Genomic DNA, 18,441 nt, shown 5'->3' with positions numbered 1-18,441 from the left:
GCTCCAGCACATGTTGGTTGGTTCACAAATGACATATTTCTCTGTATGTTCTGATATACATATGATAAATAAATCTGAATCTGAATGTATAAATTTGCTGTATTTGGTAAACTCTCAGATGATATAGTAGTTCACTATTCGCTCTTTAGTCCTTTAACCAAAACACTGAAAAAAACATGCAGGCCACTTTTCTCCCCCTCCCAGTCTGAATGGGAATCCATTCCTAATTCAGACCTAATGTTAGGAAAATTAAAAGAAAAGAGCATTGCTAGAGATCCAAATTTAGAAAAATCTTGGAAAGATATTCGGCAAACTTGGTAAACGTCAGAAATTTCCTGCTGGGAGCTGGTCACTCCTCTGAGATGGAAGACCTTTCCCATGAATTTTAGTTTGTTTCACTGATACTGTCACAATGATAAAGACCAGCACGGTTTGACTATCACGTTCGTAAGAGACTGATTTTAAATAATGCTGGGGAATATTTTTAATTACAGATATTGCACCTATAAATCAATACTTCTTTTGACAGGAGATGATCCACGACAAGATGCAAAAATATGACAAACTAAAAGCTGAGCTAGTTCAACTTGAAAATGAGCTTCAACGTAAGCAAGATCTGTGTGACTCTCTTCGCGATAAGTTCAAGGTAAGTTGCTGTTATGTGGAAGCAGATTCACGGGTTTGGTGAGTGAGAGAGTAAACACTGACTACAAATAAGCATGTTAATCATTTATTTACAAACAGTAAAATATTTGACCAAACACCTAAGTTCCCCCCAACTTACACAAATTGCAAAATTAAATACTCAACAAATACTTAGTTAGGAGTGCGCACGGGCTTCCTAAGTCTGGAGCATACTTGCCCAATGGTTCTTCAGCACTGGTCACAACCTCTGTGTGAAGCAGACCCCGGGGTCAAAGGAAAGAGACCAAGCCTCCATCATGTGCTATTCTTATACCGCTGAGCTGATTGAAACTGGATCCTTGTGCTGTGGCCCACATTGCAACCAATGTGGAAATAGCTGCACAGTGGAAGTGGCTTTTGACCAACAAGTAAACTAACCCCCACATAACAGTTGCCCTTTCTATTAATGAGGAAAGCAAAATGATATCATTCTTTAATAAATTCAGATTGTTTAAGCAAAATCTTGTACTTGTCAGTTCAAAGCCTCAGCTCAATGCTAAACTGACTCCACAATCTATAAGCTCACTTTCAAGAATTCTGCAACTTGAGTTCTCAGTAATAGTTAATTATTATTATTAGCACTGAGTGAGGCCTACAACGATCAGGGTCGACCAGGGATGTTATATCCTGGCTGTCTAGATAAGCAGGCCTGGGGAGTACGATACAGAGAGAAAGTTGTTGCTCGTGTGGCAAGATCACCCTCTCCATGCATCTGATGAACCCAAAGGAACGGCAGAGACCGATACAGTTTGGCATCAGCAGCGTGGCAGGAGTTGCCAGTCAGTGTTGAACTCTAATGTAGAACTGCCTTAGGTTCTCCAGCACTGGATTTTTCCTTTGGGGTTTACTCCTGAAGCCTTCCCCATGAGTGGCGATAGCCGCAAGACAGGGGAGGTTTGAGATTGGGTTTTCCTTCTCGATGAGCTGCTGGCTGATGAGCCGCATCTACCCAAAGCGACAGATTTTAAGTTCCAGTTCCAGTTGACTGTCATATGACTGTACATACAACAAACAACTTGCTGGATCTCTGGTCCAGGTGCCAGTCGATGGGATAACAGTTCATCACAGCCTAGATGGGCTGAAGGGACTGTTTTCTGTGTTGTAGTGCCCTACAACAGGGTTTCCTGTTTTTATGCCATGGACCATTAAACAAGGGGTCTGTAGATCCCAGGTTGGGACCCACTGTTCTGTAACGATGAGGCTTAAATTATCACTGGAAGATAGTTGTTATCCTCATTGGCTGTTGTTTACTTCCATAAATACACCAAAAATTATATTTTCTGAGTGAATCATTATAACAGTTTTATTATCACCCAACTATTTAACATTATGTTACAGGAAGTTGACTTGCCTAATACCCCATGTACTGTCTAAAAATGAACTGTGGATTAATCCCATTTAGCTGAAATCCCCACAGGTTAAGACCCTTGAAATACACTTTCAGGCATCCAGCTTATCGACTCTGCTCTGTTCACTTCTTTCAATTTTCTCAATCTGTGTCAATTGGATACTGACCTTTTTGCAAAAGGAGAAGAATCATTGCCTTTTGCTTTGCTTAAGCCTCTTAAAAATTTTGTACATCTTAAATCACCTCTAGGTGTTTTTGTTCTAAACCTAGCCATAATTCTCTAGCTAGTATTCTCTTTCTAAGTTATTATTAAGAATCAAACAGTGGGCTATTTTGAAGAGCAAAATTTGAATCCATTCTCAAATTACATTTAAATTGCCTTGAACCAGGTGCAATCATTTCTTCCTGTCCTGATTTTGTGTTACTAGCTCATTTATTATGATAGCCCTCATTAGGCCTCAAGTGTTATGACTGCCATTGGGATATGCAAGAGGAATGTTGTCTGTTTTGAGCAAACATCTGGTTTAGTTGCTGTTTTCTACAGTAAGATTAAATTACTGTCCTCACCTACTTCCAGCTGTAAATGTGAGTATTATGAGAGTGTGACACCACTCTGACGGTGGTGTCTGAAAAGAGGATGCTGTCCAAGTTGCATGCCGTCTTGGACAATGTCTCCCATCCACTCCATAATGTACTGGTTAGGCACAGGAGTACATTCAGCCAGAGACTCATTCCACTGAGATACAACACTGAGCATCATAGGAAGTCATTCCTGCCTGTGGCTGTCAAACTTTACAACCCCTCCCTCGGAGTGTCAGACACCCTGAGCCAATAGGCTGGTCCTGGACTTAATTCCACTTGGAATAATTTACTTATTATTATTTAATTATTTATGGTTTTCTATTGCTATATTTCTTCACTATTCTTGGTTGGTGCGACTGTAACGAAACCCAGTTTCCCTCAGGATCAATAAAGTATGTCTGTCTGTATAATTTATTATTACATGCAAACAAAACTAGTGTTAGAAATATTGGAGATCTTTTTCTTGCTGGGATTTTCACTTTTCAAACTGGTATTTGCTGTCTACAGTTTAAGATTAAGTTACCACAGATGGACATGAAGTTTGTCAAGTCCAAACAAAATGTGCCAGTAGATCAAGAGACGGATGAGTTCCTGTATACAAAAGGCGCCTATACCATCATTCCGAAAATGTCAGTGCTCCTTCAGAATGGACAGGCCTTAATCACATTTGAAGAGGAGCAAGGTAACCATGGAAACCTACAATTCTACAGACATAATGTATTGCAAGTCAGAAAAAAATTTCTAGAAGGATCTGATTGCCATTTTATTGTGCGGAATAATAAATATTTTTAAATGTTTCTATATTTCCTATACAAATTTGCCATTCTTTGTTCCTTTATTGATTTAAATTCTTGACATAGTCTAGATGGGCTAAAGGGCTTGTTTCTGTGCTGTAGTTTTCTATGATTCTGACTCTATTGCTTTTTCATTCTATGAAGTGCTACTCTTGGAGCCTACATATTTACTCTACTGTGTATCACACTGTTTTGTTCAGTATCCCAACTTTTTCAGTAAGGTTTCTGTCAAAGGTGATTTTCAGTTTTGGTACCGATTCAGATTCATTTATTTATCATATGTATGTTCGAAACATGCAGTGAAATGTATTGTTTACATTAACAACCAATGCAACCTAAGAATATGCTGGGAGCAGCCACAAGTGCCATCACACATTCTGGTGCCAACATAGCATGCCTGGCATGTTCATAGAGTAACACAATCAACAACAGAATAACCACCAGCCCTGTTCCGTCCTACCACCTGTCCACCCACGTGCGCACACACAGATAGTAGTCTAATCCCAGGCCAGGCTGAAGGCAAAGCCATTGAATGTCAAATTCAAGTGGCTGAACACTTGTGTGACTTAGCAGCTGGTGACCCAGGTCCCATTGTGATTTACTCAAGAATTGTTTATTTACAAAGTTCAGTTGCTTCCCATTCCTCGAAGGAGCCTGAGTGGACTGATTGTGTTCTTATGGATGGTGGTTGGGGAAACTATTCCCTGATGAGGATAGTTCTCAGACATTCTTTATGGCCTCTTTCATGGGTAACCATCCAAGATAGATCTCGCATGTTAAAGACACTGTCAAGTGAACTCCGGTTGAGAAAATGTTTCTTTCACCACATTGCTCCCATTTTGTGTACTGATTTCTTTTTCTCTGCATTCCGAAATTGCTGGGTTTCATTAATAGGGATTATTAATTACAGGTCCCAGGAAATTTGTCCGTCCATCCTTCCATCGATCCAACCCTTCCTGAATAGGCCCTTCTGACCCTTTGAACCATGTCGTCCCCAGTAACCATGACAAGCCTGATTCAACCCTAAGCTAATCACAGGACAATTTACAATGGCCAATTAACCTACATCTTTGGACTGTGGGCGGAAATCTGAGCTCTCGGAGCTGAGCTAAATACTACATTACCATGGCCCCCAGCTTACTTTTTAAAATTATTTACTACATGTGGCTTTGCTTGGAAATCTTTTTCTTCTCTCAAATAAATTTCAAATATACTTCAGAATTGCCCTTAGTCAGTTATGTCAAGATTCTGGTTATCCAGTCCCTCAATGGCCTTGTATGTTAGGTAAAAGGAAAGATACTTCATCAGTTCTTCAACTGTTTATTGTGTCCCCAGAGAGACAGCAACCCTCACCATTTCTCACCATCTGCCATTTTCTCACCATTTCTCATTATCTGTTTTTTTATCACCTGTCCTTTTCTTGCCATCTCACCATTTTTCATTACCTGCCTTTCATCATCTGCCCTTTTCTCACTATTTCTCACCACCTCGCCCATTTCTCCCTGTCTCCCCTTTCCAAAAAGAGTCTCCCTTGTGCCTTTCATTTTACTGGACATCCAGGTCTCCACACTTGAGAGTTTTCTACAGAAGTAGGTGAAATGTTATTAGTTTCAAGGTAACTCTGGAAAAGGATAGGTCTGGTCCTTGGGTTGAGATTCTAAATTGGAGAAAGGTCAATTTTGATGGTATCACAAAGGATCTGGCAAGGTTGGATTGGGACAGGCTGCTTTCTGGCAAGAAATGTACTTGGGAAGTATGAGGCCTTCAAAAGTACAATTTGGAGAGTTCAGAGTTTGTATGTTCCTGTCAGAATAAAAGGCAAGGATAACAGGTTTAGGGAACCTTGGTTTTTGGGAGGTATTGAGGCATTGGTTAAGAAAAAGGAGGTGCATAAGAAGGCAGTCAGGAACAAATGAGGTACTTGAGAAGTAGAAGAAATGCGAGAGAACACTTATGAAGGAAATCAGACCTAAAAGAAGGCATGAGACTGCTTTAGCAGACAAGGAAAAGGAGACTCCTAAGGACTTCTACAGACATATTAAGAGGAAAAGTTAGCAAGAGATAAAATTGGTCCTCTGAAAGATCAGAATGGTAATCTATGCGTGGAGCTGAAAGAGATGGGGGAGATCTTAAATGTATTTTTTGCATCTATATTTACTCAAGAACCTGACACAGAGCTGTAGATGTGAAGCCATGTAGCAGTGAGGTCATGGATCCTATGCAGATTACAGAGGAAGAGGTGTTTGTTGTCTTGAGGCAAATTAGGGTGGATAAATCCGCAAGGCCTAACAATGTGTTCTCTCAGACCCTGTGGCAGGCTGGTGCAGAAATTGCAGGGGCCCTAGCAGAGATAGTTAAAACATCCTTAGCCATGGGTGAGGTGCTGGAGGATTGGAGGATATCTAATGCTGTTCTGTTGTTTAAGAAAGGCTCTAAGAATAAGCCAGGAAATTATAGCCTGGTGAGCCTGATATCAGTAGTGGGAAAGTTATTGGAAGATATTCTAAGGGACTGTATATATAAAGTATTTAGATAGGCATGGACTAATTGGGATAGTCAACATGGCTTTGTGCATGGTTAGTCATGTCTAACCAATCTTAACATTTTTCGAGGAAGTCAATGAAGGCAAAGCAGTGGATGTTGTCTACATGGACTACGGGTCTTGCATGGGAAATTAGTCAATGAGGTTCAGTCACTTAGCATTCAGGATGAGGTAGTAAACTGGATTAGACGTCGGTTTTGTGGGAGAAGCCAGAGAGTGGTAGTAGTCGGCTCCCTCTCTGACTGGAGGCCTGTGACCAGTGGTGTGCTGCAAGGATCAGTGCCGGGTCCGTTGTTATTTGTCATCTATATCAATGATCTGGATGATAATGTGGTAAACTGCATCAGCAAATTTGTGGATGACAACAAGATTAGGGGTATAGTGGACAGTGAGGAAGTGAGATCCCACTTGCAACGTGATCTGGACTGGCTGGAAAAATGGGCTGAAAAATTACAGGTGGAGTTTAATGCAGACAAATGTGAGGTGTTGCACTTTGGGAAGGTAAACCAGAGGGACTTGGAAGTATAGATCCATGATTCTTTGAAAGTGCTGTCACAGATAGATAGTGTTATAAATAAAGCTTTTGCCACGTTGGCCTTCATAAACTAGAGTTGGGATGTAATGTTGAAATTATATAAGATATTGGTGAGAGTGAGAATCAGAATCAGGTTTAATATCACTGATATATGTCATGAAATTTGTTGTGAGATAGTGCTCATGGGTTCAATGTCCATTCAGAGATTAGATGACAGAGGGGAAGGGGCTGTTCCTGAATTGTTGAGTATGTGCCTTCATATTTCTGTACCTCTTCTGTGGTGGTAGCAATGAGAATAAGACATTCCTTGTGTGATGGCAGTCCTTAATGATGGACGCCGCCTTTTTAAGGCATCACTCATTGAAGATGTCCTGTATACTACGGAGGCTAGTAGCCATGACAGAGCTGACTAAGTTGCAACTCTCTGCAGCTAACTTCGTTCCTATTCAGTAGTCCTCCAATACTGAGAGGATCCACTACTGTCTGCTCCGGATTGCCTAGGTCCCATGAGTCAGCAATACTGTTCTGGGTCAACATCCCAGGCCGAGTACTCAGCAAGTCTGCACACCAGCTCACTGTCATCTTCACGGATATTTTCAACACTTCCCAGGCCAGTATTGTGTTGGCACGTGGCTAAGTGGCTATGTGATGCAGCCAGTGGCTAAGGGGACGGGCGCCAGTCAGTGATGCAGCCAGTCAGAATACTCTTCATGGTACATCTGTAGAAATTTTCAAGTGTCTTTGACATATCAAATCTCTTCAAGCTCCTAATGAAATATAGTCACTGTCATGCCTTCTTTATAGCTGCATCGATATGCTGGGACTAGGTTGGATCCTCAGAGATCTTGACACCCAGGAGCATGGAATTGCTCATTCTCTCCACTCTGATCTCTCTATCAGGACTGGTGGTGTTCCCTCATCTTACTCTTTATAAAGTCCACAATTAGGCCTAATTTGGAGGATTTTGTCCAGTTTTGATCACCTCCCTATAGGAAGGATGTACATAAGATTGAAACAGTGCAGAGGAAACTTACAAGGATGCTGCTGGGACTTGTATAGTTATAGGGGAAGATTGAATAGGTTAAGACAAAATTACTGCATGAGTGGTATAGATTAGAGTAAATGCAAGCAGGCTTTCTCTACTAAAGTTGGATGAAATTACAACTGGAGGTCATGAGTGATGGGTGAAAAGTTTAAGAGGAGCATGAGGGAGAACTTCACTTAGAGGGTGGTGAGAGTGTGGAACGAGCTGCCAGCCAAGTGGTGGATGCGGGTTTGATTTCAAGTCAAGTCAAGTCAAGTCATTTCGACCATAACTGCTGGTACAGTGCATAGTAAAAATGAGACAATGTTTTTCAGGACCATGGTGTTACATGACACAGTACAAAAACTAGACTGAACTACGTAATTTAAAAAAAACAGAGAAAGCTATACTAGACTACAGACCTACACTGGACTGCATTAGGTGCACAAAAACAGTGCAGGCATTACAATAAATAATAAACAGGACAATAGGGCAAGGTGTCAGTCCAGGCTTTGGGTATTGAGGAGTCTGATAGCTTGGGGGAAGAAACTGTTACATAGTCTGGTCGTGAGAGCCCAAATGCTTCGGAGCCTTTTCCCAGACGGCAGGAGGGAGAAGAGATTGTATGAGGGGTGCATGGGGTCCTTCATAATGCTGTTTCCTCTGCGGATGCAGTGTGTCGTGTAAATGTTCGTGATGGCAGGAAGTGAGACCCCGATGATCTTCTCAGCTGACCTCACTGTCCGCTGCAGGGTCTTGCGATCCGAGATGGTGCAATTTCCGAACCAGGCTGTGATGCAGCTGCTCAGGATGCTCTCAATACAACCCCTGTAGAATGTGATGAGGATGGGGGGTGGGAGATGGATTTTCCTCAGCCTTCGCAAAAAGTAGAGACACTGCTGGGCTTTCTTTGCTATGGAGCTGGTGTTGAGGGACCAGGTGAGATTCTCTGTCAGGTGAACACCAAGAAATTTTGTGCTGTTTACGATCTCTACCGAGGAGCCGTCGATGTTCAGCGAGGATTGGTCTCCTGAAGTCAACAACCATCTCTTTTGTTTTGTTCACATTAAGAGACAGGTTGTTGGCTCTGCACCAGTCTGTTAGCCGTTGCACCTCCTCTCCGTAAGCTGACTCGTTGTTTCAACACTTATGAGAAATTTGGATAGGTACATGGATGATGGGGTTATGGAGGGCTCTGGTCCAGATGCAGGTTGATAGAATAAGGCAGATTAATGGTTCAGCACAGACTAGATGGGCCAAAAGGCTTGCTTCTGCACTGTAGTGTTGTTATGACTCTAAATGTACATCACAGACATTCAGCCCAATTACTCTATACCCTATGAGCAACCTCAAACATCATAATTCCAAATTCCCTCCAGTGTCATATCAACTGTTTTACAGAGCAATGATACAATACCGTGCCTTTTCCCTGTACACCTGTACTAACCAGGTCTCTATTCTCACCTCTCTGGGAAGAGCACGTTCTTTATTTGATGCTCTCATTGCCTTTAGTTTCCCTTCCCATTATAATTAGAAACACTGGCGAACCCAAAATCTTTACACTATTTTAAAGACCCTCTTTGAGATCAACTCTCTGTTTAAGAGAACTAGGACATTTTTGTCTTTTCCCGATAGGTCTAACCTAGCCTTACTGGTGTCACTGAAACTAAAGTAATGGAAAATCTTAGTATTGATATTCACTGCATTCACAGGTTTCAATATTGAAATTTAACGATGTGGAAATTATAGATGCAGAGGTGGAACTGGCCAATATGGGCTTGGAGTAATAAGCAAGCAATCATTCAGCTATTTTGATCTTAGAAGGTTGATTTATTTCTCGGCTTAGTTCTGATCTCCAGATTGTTGCTTGCAGTTGCTACTCGAGGTGACGTTTAATTTAATTCTTTTTTTTTACTTTTAAGTTGCACACAGGCTTCAAAGAATAGGCAGACATCTTGTAGACCTCCAGTCTGAGAAAATACAAGTCAATGCTCATCCAGTCAAACTGGATGCAACACAGCATTTTGAGGTAAGGACCTGTAATCAGTAATAGAACATTGAGAATGGAATTACAAATTAAAACCATTGCCGATAAGGGCTTTTGCATACAGTTTGAATAAATTCAGCCAGTCATACTTGTCATGTCCAATCTGAGGTCAGCTCTCCTTTAAGATTTATTTGAACTTTCCTTTCTGGTTCTTGTTGATCGCCAGGCTTGTGCCACTGCTTTCTCTGAAAAGCATTAATGCCTATCCTCACCAATAGCCATGATAGTATCTCCAGGATATGATAATATACATTACTGTGCAAAAATTTTAGACACATGCATATACATACTGTACATGTAGCTAGGATGCCTGACTTTTGTACAGTACTGTATTTCTCAACATGGAGCGGAGAGCCAGTTTGTAAATCTGGCAGGAGCAAAGGATATTGGGAATAATGAGGGTGGAGCACCGCAGGTGGGGTGTGGGACAGGTGGCAGAGAAAGAGTGTCAAAGGTGGAGGGGTGATGGTGCAGAAACACCCAGCCCTGAGACACCAGACAAGGTCATTTGATTCCAAAAAATTAGCTTATTCATCATTACAGAATGTCTCCCTGGTGCTTCCCCTTTTCCCAGTCATGATTCCCCTCTCCCTGCCCCTTTCCCACTCTCAGTCCACAAAAGAGACCCATATCAGAATCAGGTTCATCATCACTTACACATGTCCTGAAACTTGTTTTTTTCTGTGGCAGCACTATAGTGGAATACATAAAATTATGACAGTGTTGTGCAGAAGTCTCAGGCACCCTAGTTATATACAGTATGTTTGCATAGTACTGTACATCCCAGAATTTTGAAAGAAGCAAGTGAGGAGATTGCTGGGGTTTGACAAAGATGTTTATGTTCTCACCAGCAACAGGTGAGATCCCAGAAGATCGGAGAGTAGCAAATGTTGTGCATTTGTTTAAGAAAGGAAGTAGGATATTCCAGGTAGTTATAGGCTATTTAGCCTCTCATCCGTATAAGAAAGCTATTGGATAGGAAAGTATTGTGTAGGATTTATGCACGTTTCTTAAAGCATGGCCTGCTTAAGGACAGTCAGCATGGCTTTGTGCAGGCAGCTCATGTCTTGCAAACTTAATCAAGTCTTTTGAGGAGGTGACATAGCAGCTTAATGAGGGGTAAGGCATGAACTTTAGTCGGCATTTGATAAGGTCTGTAATGGGAGGTTGATTCAAAAGAGAAAGGTGCATGATAGCCGGGCTGAATTGCCATTGTGATTTCCCACAGATGACAGATTACAAGTGGAAAACTGGTATTCGAGATGGAAGTCCCTCACCAGTGATGTTCTGCAAGGATTGTTGTTGGGACCTCTGTAGATTGTATAAATGTCAATGATTCGGATGAAAATATAAATAGGTGGATTAGCAGATTTGCAAATGGCACCAGGATTGGTGAAGTTGTGAACAGTGTAAAGGACCATCCAAGAATATGCACAATATCGATCTGTTACGGGTGGAGAAATGGCAGATGGATGGAGTTTTATCTATGCAAATAGCAGGTGTTGCACTCTGGGAGGTCAATGAAAGGAGAAAGTTAACAGTTAATGGCAGACCCCTTAATAGTTTGAAATGTAGAGGGATCCTGGGGTCCAGGTACATTGCTCATTGAAAGTGTCTGTGCAAGGTGGTAAAGAAGGCTTAAGGCATGCTTGCCTTCATTGGTAGGGTTCTGGAGTATAAGAGTAAGGGAATTATGCTGCAGTTACACAAAACATTAGTCAGATTGCTATTGGTATCTGATTGCCCCATAAGAGGAAGGATGTGGTGACTGGGGTGGGTGTAGAAGATGTTTATCAGGATGTTGACTGAGTTTGAAAATATGAGCTATAAGGAAAGCTTGGACAAACATAGGCTGTTCTTCCTAGTACATTGGAGGCCAGAAGGGGTTGGAAACCTGATGGAGGTTTTTAATATTTTGGGACATATAGATAGGGTAGACAATCAATAGGTACATTTAATGTCAGAGAAATGTATACAATTATATTTCCTGAAATTCTTTTTCTTCACAAACATCCACGAAAACAGAGGAGTGCCCCAAAGAATGAATGACAGTTAAATGTTAGAATCCCAAAGCCCCCCCACCAACTTGTGCACAAACATCAGCAAGGCAACGACCCCCCCCTCCCCCACCAGCAAAAAAACATCAGCGCCCCCCACGGAGCACTGAAGCGTGCAGCAAAGCATCAATAAGGACACAGACTTGCAGTTACCCCAAAGACTACTCGTTCACCCCGGTAATTTGACATACCACAGTGGGGGGGGGGGTGTCCCCCTCTCTCCCCCTCTCTCCCCCTCTCTCCCCCTCTCTCCCCCTCTCTCCCCCTCTCTCCCCCTCTCCCCCTCCCCCCTCTCTCCCCCTCTCTCCCCCCTCTCTCCCCCTCTCTCCCCCTCTCTCCCCCTCTCTCCCCCTCTAAATAAGGGGAGAAAGGTGTCCCTGTTTCACAGCGAGAGGGGTGACATAACAAAACAACTTGCTGATTTATTGTGTTAAAAGTCTGTTGCATCGCTTTTTCTCGAGCTCTGCACGTCTGGGCACACAGCCAACAGCAAGCCGGCTGCTTCTGATCTTCCTTGTTCTCCCGCAATGCATCAGTCGACAGCAGCAGCACCAGCCTTGAATCCGTCCGCCTCCAGAACCACGAAAATCCGGCACCCTGAAGGTGTGCTCGTCTTCTAGACCACATCCCTGGCATATCGAAAAGTGGTCAGTCATGAGGCCTTGAGAGTGGGTCCCATTCCCACAAGGAACCAAAGTCAGAGTGTAACTCCAGGTCAAGGTCTATAAAAGAACCTGGAAAGGGGGAAAAAAGAGATATCAAAGATAGAAATAGGGCTGTTTCCAAAGATACAAGCAAAGGAGTTGCTGTTTAGCACCATCATCACTCTGCTCCACATCTTCACTCAGAATCGTTGCCCCCAGTGTAGATATTATCGAACACCAGAGGACACCTTTTTAAGGCTGAGGGGTGGTGGGGGTGAGTTTAAAGGTAATGTGGGGGGGGGGCAAGGTTTTATTATACAGAGTGTGGTAGGTCCCTGGAGTAAGTTACCAGGGGTACTACTGAAGCAGGAGTTTGAGGCTTTTAGTTTGACACATGATTAAGAAGGGATGTGGATGATATCCTGCAGTGTTGGGAGAAACTTTAAGCTCCTTATCTAAGAAAAGATGTGCTGACACTAGAGAGGGCCCAGAAAGACAATGATTCTGGGAATTAAATGGTTAACGTATGAGCAGCATTTGATAGCTCTGTGTAATCTGTAATCACTGGGGTTTAGGAGAACGAGGGGAAATGAGCGAATGGATGCGGAGAGGATGTTTCCTATAGTGGGGGGGGGGGGGGGGGTGTCTAGGACCCAGAGGGCACAGCCTCAGAATAGAGGAATGCCAGTTCAGAACAGAGATGAGGAGGATTTTTTTTAAAGAGAGAGGTGAATCTGTGGAATTCATTGTCACAGACAACTGTGGATGCCAAGTCATTGGGTATATTTAAAGTGGAGGTAGTTTCTTGATTAGGCAGGGCATCAGGCAGCGAAAAAGCAGGGGAATGGGGTTGAGAGGGATAATAAATCAGCCGTGAAAGAATGGCCTAATTCTGCTCCTATATCTTATAGTTTTGTATACAGAAGGAAAACATTTAGTATAAACTAGCATTAAGATTGGCATAGCATCAGGGACTGCGTAGGCTGCCTAGTGCTGTACTGTCCTGTGTTTGTTTGATGATAATTCTAAGTTGACTAGTTGATGTGGACTGCATTCAAAAGCAATCAATATCCGAGAAGACTGCATCCAGATCAGGGACTAGCATCAGCATTATGTTGTCCTCAGGCTAGGACTTGTGCTAGAATTTGTGGTAGGGGAATGTATTCACTGGAGTTGAGTATGATGTTCTCCTAAGGGGTTGTCCATTGATGAGTCCTTGGGTGGCCGTAGAGGCTGTTCCGGGGTCCACGTAATCTGGTGCAGTGTGGGTAAGAGTAAGTGGTGGCTGTGGTTAATGGTTGGGTCTTTTGGTTTACAAATTGTATTCTCTCATCTCTCTCTTTTCCCCTTACCCAATAGTGTTTATCTAACTGAGCTCTAACAAACAAAACCAATTACAAATGATTGACGCATCATCCTTCAATAGTAAGAACAGCTACTTTAACCGTCCATGCCTTGAAGTTTAATGCAGTTTGTTTCTATTAACATTTTTAGATACATCTTGATATCTCCATGAAGAAAGTCAGAGTTTCTGAAATCCCGGATATTATTCCAGAGGAACAGATGAGGGATAAGTTGGAAATAAGCTTTTCAAAGCCGAGTCTAGGTGGAGGGGAGGTGGAGAGTATCAGTTACTCCATCTCTTCTGGAACTGCAGAGATCACATTCGTGGACAAATGGGGTAGGTGAAACACTTTCATCTGTACTTCCTAGTGGAAATTAAAGTCAATAGCCTTCAAAAATTCTAAGCTTAAACAACACAATCGCAAACACCAGAAAGTCTGCAGATGCTGGAAATCCAAAGCAACACACTCAAAATGCCTGAAGGACTCAGCAGGTCAGGCAGCATCTATAGAAATGAGTAAATAATCAACATTTTGGGCCAAGACCTGAAGAAGGGTCTCAGCTCAAAACATTGACTGTTCACTCTTCTTCATAGATGCTGCCTGGCCTGCTGAGTTACTCCAGCATTTTGCATCTGTTGCTCTATAGAAATATACATGGAGAGGGGTGAGCATGGGGGTGGTCAATTTGTTTCTGCTGTTGAAAAGTTGTTCATGCTATGAATCTGACCATTTTAAATTATAGATGCAAATGAAGGCATCTGTGAGACATGAGAGTGATGCTTCAATCAGTGAAGAGTTGCAGGGATGTTGTGTCTTAGCTGTCTAGATATTCAAGCCTGGGCAGTACAATAAGGAAAGCAAGTTGTTGTCCATATAGCAAGCTCCCCCTCTCCGGCAGGTGATGAATCCAAAGGAACACCAGAGGCCGATACGGTTAGGCACCAGTGGCATCACAGGAGTTGCTAGTCGATGTTTAACTCAACGTTGGACTGCCTTGGGATTCCACTTCAGGATTTCCCCCTGGGGTTTACTCCCCAAGCCTTCCCCATGAGTGGGTAGACCGCAAGGCAGTGAAGGTTTGAGATCAGAGTTTTGCTTCTCCTAGATGAGCTGCCAACCACAGCTGACATGCCCATTTGCCCAACAGATTGAGACCTAGCAATACCTAAAACAATTCTAAAATGCATGACATATATATATTTTTTAAAAAAGTTGTGAGAAGGACATAAGGAGGATACAGAGGGATATAGAAATATTAAGCCAGTGAGAAATGGGCTATAATATGAGAAAAGTGTGGTCATTATCGTAAGGGTTTTTTTTTAAGCGTGTGGCACCAGACAGTCAGCCATTCTTGTCTATAGGGTGAGAAATTGCAAGACTCTGAGATGCAGAGGGATTTGGCTATTTTAGTGCAGGGTGCATATATGAGTAGATATGTAGATAGCAATGAGAAGAGCTAACAATAGTACTGTTTTATATGTAAATGGAATAGAAATGCTAATGCTTCCATTAAAAAAGTGACTTGGTGAACCATGTATTTGTCTCCTCATTTTTGGGAAGGATGCTGATACATTGGAAGCAATTCAGAAAAGTACTAAGTGGAATGGTGGACTGTTTCATGAAGAATGGCTGGGCAGACTAGATTTGCATCTCCTGGAACTTAAAAAGAGTAAGAGAGGTCTAGGTCGAAATATATAAGATTCGGGGGAATCTTCACTGGATGCACGTGGAGAGGACATTTTCTGTTGTGGGAGGATAAGGGGTTGCCCGTTTATGACAGAAGCAATATTTTTTGTCACAGAGAATATGTGCTTTTGGAAGTGGAAGGGCAATGGTACCCGAATAGTTGAATATTGTTAAAACTCAGGGAGTTAGTAATTTAATAAGCAAGAGTGTGTGAGAAAGTTTTCCATGGGTAGGTGAGAATGCAGGTGAGACTGGTTATAGTCAGATTAGCAGTAATCTTATTGAATTGAGGGGCAGACTTGAGAGGCTGATGTCCTAATCCTGCTTCTAATTTATCCTCTTTCCCTTTCTCCTATGGTCCGCACTCCTGTCAGATTCCGTCTCCAGCCCTTGACTTTTCCCATCCACTTGGCTTCACCTATCACCTTCCAGCTAGCGTCTTTCCCCTCCCTCCACCTTTTATTCTTGTGTTTTCCCCCTTCTCAGTCCTGAAGAAGGGTCTCAGCCGGAAATGTCAACTATTTATTCATTTCCATAGATACTGCCTGACATGTGGAGTTCCTCTTGCATTTTGCATGTGATACTTTCTATCTAATTCATATATTCATTCAGTTGTGAATAGGAATAGTGCACAATACCCCTCACATCTAGTCCGCTATTCAGTAAGGTTATAGCTGACCTGTTTTATCAGCTTCAATTCCACTTTCCTGCACAAATCCCATAAGGCCTGATACTCTTTCAGTCCAAAAGCTACCAATCTCTGCACTGAATGCATTCAGTAAGTTCCATGGTGAGGAGAACTCTGAGAACATACCCCCTAATTGTCGATCCATCTCACACAGTAAAACATTCTCACTCATCTACCCTGTTAAAGCCCTCTCAAAATAGTATTTTCATAAGATCACCTCCTCTTCTAAACTCCAGATAGTTTAGGCACATTCTGTTGTACGTTTCTCTACTAATTACCCATAACTGCATGCTTGTTTTTCATTTTTCTTACTTACTGCTTGTTACACCACTGGCATTGAGGGCAGCAATGTAGGTCCTCCATCTCTGTCCATACCATCGCACACAGACATAGAAGGATTCTTCATTGCTGTTTCTGTAACAATTTTTTTTTTACCAGTCAGAGTTGTTAGCCCTGAGCTGAACCCCTGAACCTGGAGGATTGGTGGACCACTCTTAGTCTGGCCTCTGGCCTCTATCCTTTGACCTGTGTGGCATCGGTGGCCCTACCAAGAGCCAAAGCATAAAGCCCTGACTCCAGCCAACGTAACTCTCTGGGACGTTGAGCATGCAAGTCTCCAAACCCTATGACAAAGTGGTGGTTCTCTTGGAGGTTTTCATTCAATTCCGTGAGAAAACCTAGGCCATATCATTTCAATAATATTCTGCTTTTCTCTTTTTCCTGGCTTAGCAGATAAACTCAAATTTAATTTTCCATCTTTTTGCTTCTTCCCTATACAGACTCTTTTATGTTCTTGTACGTATAATTTCCTGCTTTTCTTCATATAGTTAGCAAGCTTCTATACAATGTACTCAGTGGCCTTTGGAATGCTGAAAGGACTCAATAGATTGGATGTGGAGTGGAGCTTTCCTATGGTGGGGGAGTCTAAGACTAGAGGCGCAGCCTTGGAATGGAGGGATGTCAACTTAGAATGGAGATGGCGGGACTTTCTTTAGCCAGAGAGTGGTGAATCTATGGAATACATTGCCACAAGTGGCTGTGGAGGCCAAGACATTGGGTGTATTTAAGGCAGAGGTTGATTTATTCTTGACTAGTCAAGGCATGAAGGGATACGGGGAGAAGGCAGGAAATTGGGGCTGAGAGCGAAACGGATCAGCCATGATGAAATGGCAAAGCAGACTTTTTAAATGGAACATGATGCCCAGCCCAGCCCTTCCAGCCCTTCAGTCTCTGCTGCCCAGCAACTCCCCATTTAACCCCAGCCTGATCACAGCATAATTTTCAATTAACCTATCAACCTTTGGTCTTTTAAACTGTGGGAGGAATCCGGAGCACCCGGAGGAAACCCACGCAGTCACAGGAAAACATACATACTTGCAGACAGTGGCGGGGATTGAACCCAGGTCGCCGGTACTGTAAAGAGTTGTGCTAACCACTTTGCTACCGTGCCACCCTATTATATGCAAAGAACGTGACTATGTCTTGGGGGAAAAAAAATCACAAAACAGTAAGAGAACTCTTGTCAAAGCCACCAGTAGGACCTGAAAAAATGATAATGGCAAAAAGAAGCTGCAGAAAAAGAGCCATGATGAGTGGTTCAAAAGAATCTATTACATTTCTTAAGGTACTTTCATTTGTTTTTGCACATAACCTTACTTTGGGTGGTGGCGTGGAAATATGTCTCTACCAAAGGAGGTGTAAGGTGCTGCTTCCCTCCGCTAGCCTGCAGGTCACCCTTGGGCAAGTTGTAGCACCTGCATAGCCCCCTGATCAGGGTCACGTGAAGCTGTCGGAGCAAGTGGTGGATGGTCGTATGAGCAGCTGGTGCACATCACAGGTCCTGGTTATGCGACCACTGACGCCAGGCGGACAATCTCTGAAGAGTATTGATAATGACTGTGGGGGCTCACCCATCTTTAATAGCATTGCCCAGAAGAAGGCAATGGCAAACCACTTCTGTAGAAAAAAATTGCCAAGAAAAATCCTGGTCCATAAAAAGACCATGATTACCCACGTCATACAACACAGCACATAACAAACTAACTTACTTTTAAAGTTGGTTAATAAAATGAACAATGACAACAGTGGTGTTGATAAAAATACTATGTCGTAAAAAAGACATTTGGTAGAATGACAGTCTTTAGGAAAGAAATCTGATTTCCTTACATGTTTTAGCCTTTATGTATTTTCAAGCTCATTGTAAATAATTTGAGATAGTTTAGTAATCCTTTAGTTCAAGAGTAATTCGGACCCAAAAGATTAGATTTTATTTCCGTTTCAAAGGTTCATTTTAATAACAGAGCATGTATATAGTATACCTCCTGAACTTCTTACTCTTCACAGACAATATAATATCTCCCATACAATATAAAAGAAATATCCCAAGTAGTGAGGGCATCTTGGTTAGCAATTGAAATGACTAAGTCTATCTGCTGCTGAGTAAGAAGTTATCATGGTGCTGAAC

At 42.4% G+C, this 18,441-nt stretch overlaps 1 protein-coding gene across 4 annotated transcripts in view; it reads left to right on the top strand.

Annotated features, from left to right (window-relative positions):
- The window catches only part of LOC140714771 (N-myc-interactor-like), a 49,202-nt gene that overhangs the window by 25,489 nt on the left and 5,272 nt on the right, over window positions 1-18,441 (top strand). For all 4 annotated transcript variants that reach the window (XM_073026322.1, XM_073026333.1, XM_073026341.1 and 1 more), the window contains exons 5-8: window positions 530-646; window positions 3,122-3,296; window positions 9,432-9,538; window positions 13,752-13,938. In XM_073026322.1, the coding sequence (XP_072882423.1) occupies window positions 530-646; window positions 3,122-3,296; window positions 9,432-9,538; window positions 13,752-13,938 (586 nt within the window). The remainder of the gene's footprint in view (window positions 1-529; window positions 647-3,121; window positions 3,297-9,431; window positions 9,539-13,751; window positions 13,939-18,441) is intronic.

This window comes from Hemitrygon akajei, chromosome 2 (assembly GCF_048418815.1).
Source record: "Hemitrygon akajei chromosome 2, sHemAka1.3, whole genome shotgun sequence".
Classification (NCBI taxonomy): domain Eukaryota; kingdom Metazoa; phylum Chordata; class Chondrichthyes; order Myliobatiformes; family Dasyatidae; genus Hemitrygon; species Hemitrygon akajei.
This window is presented reverse-complemented; position numbering and strand designations above follow the sequence as displayed.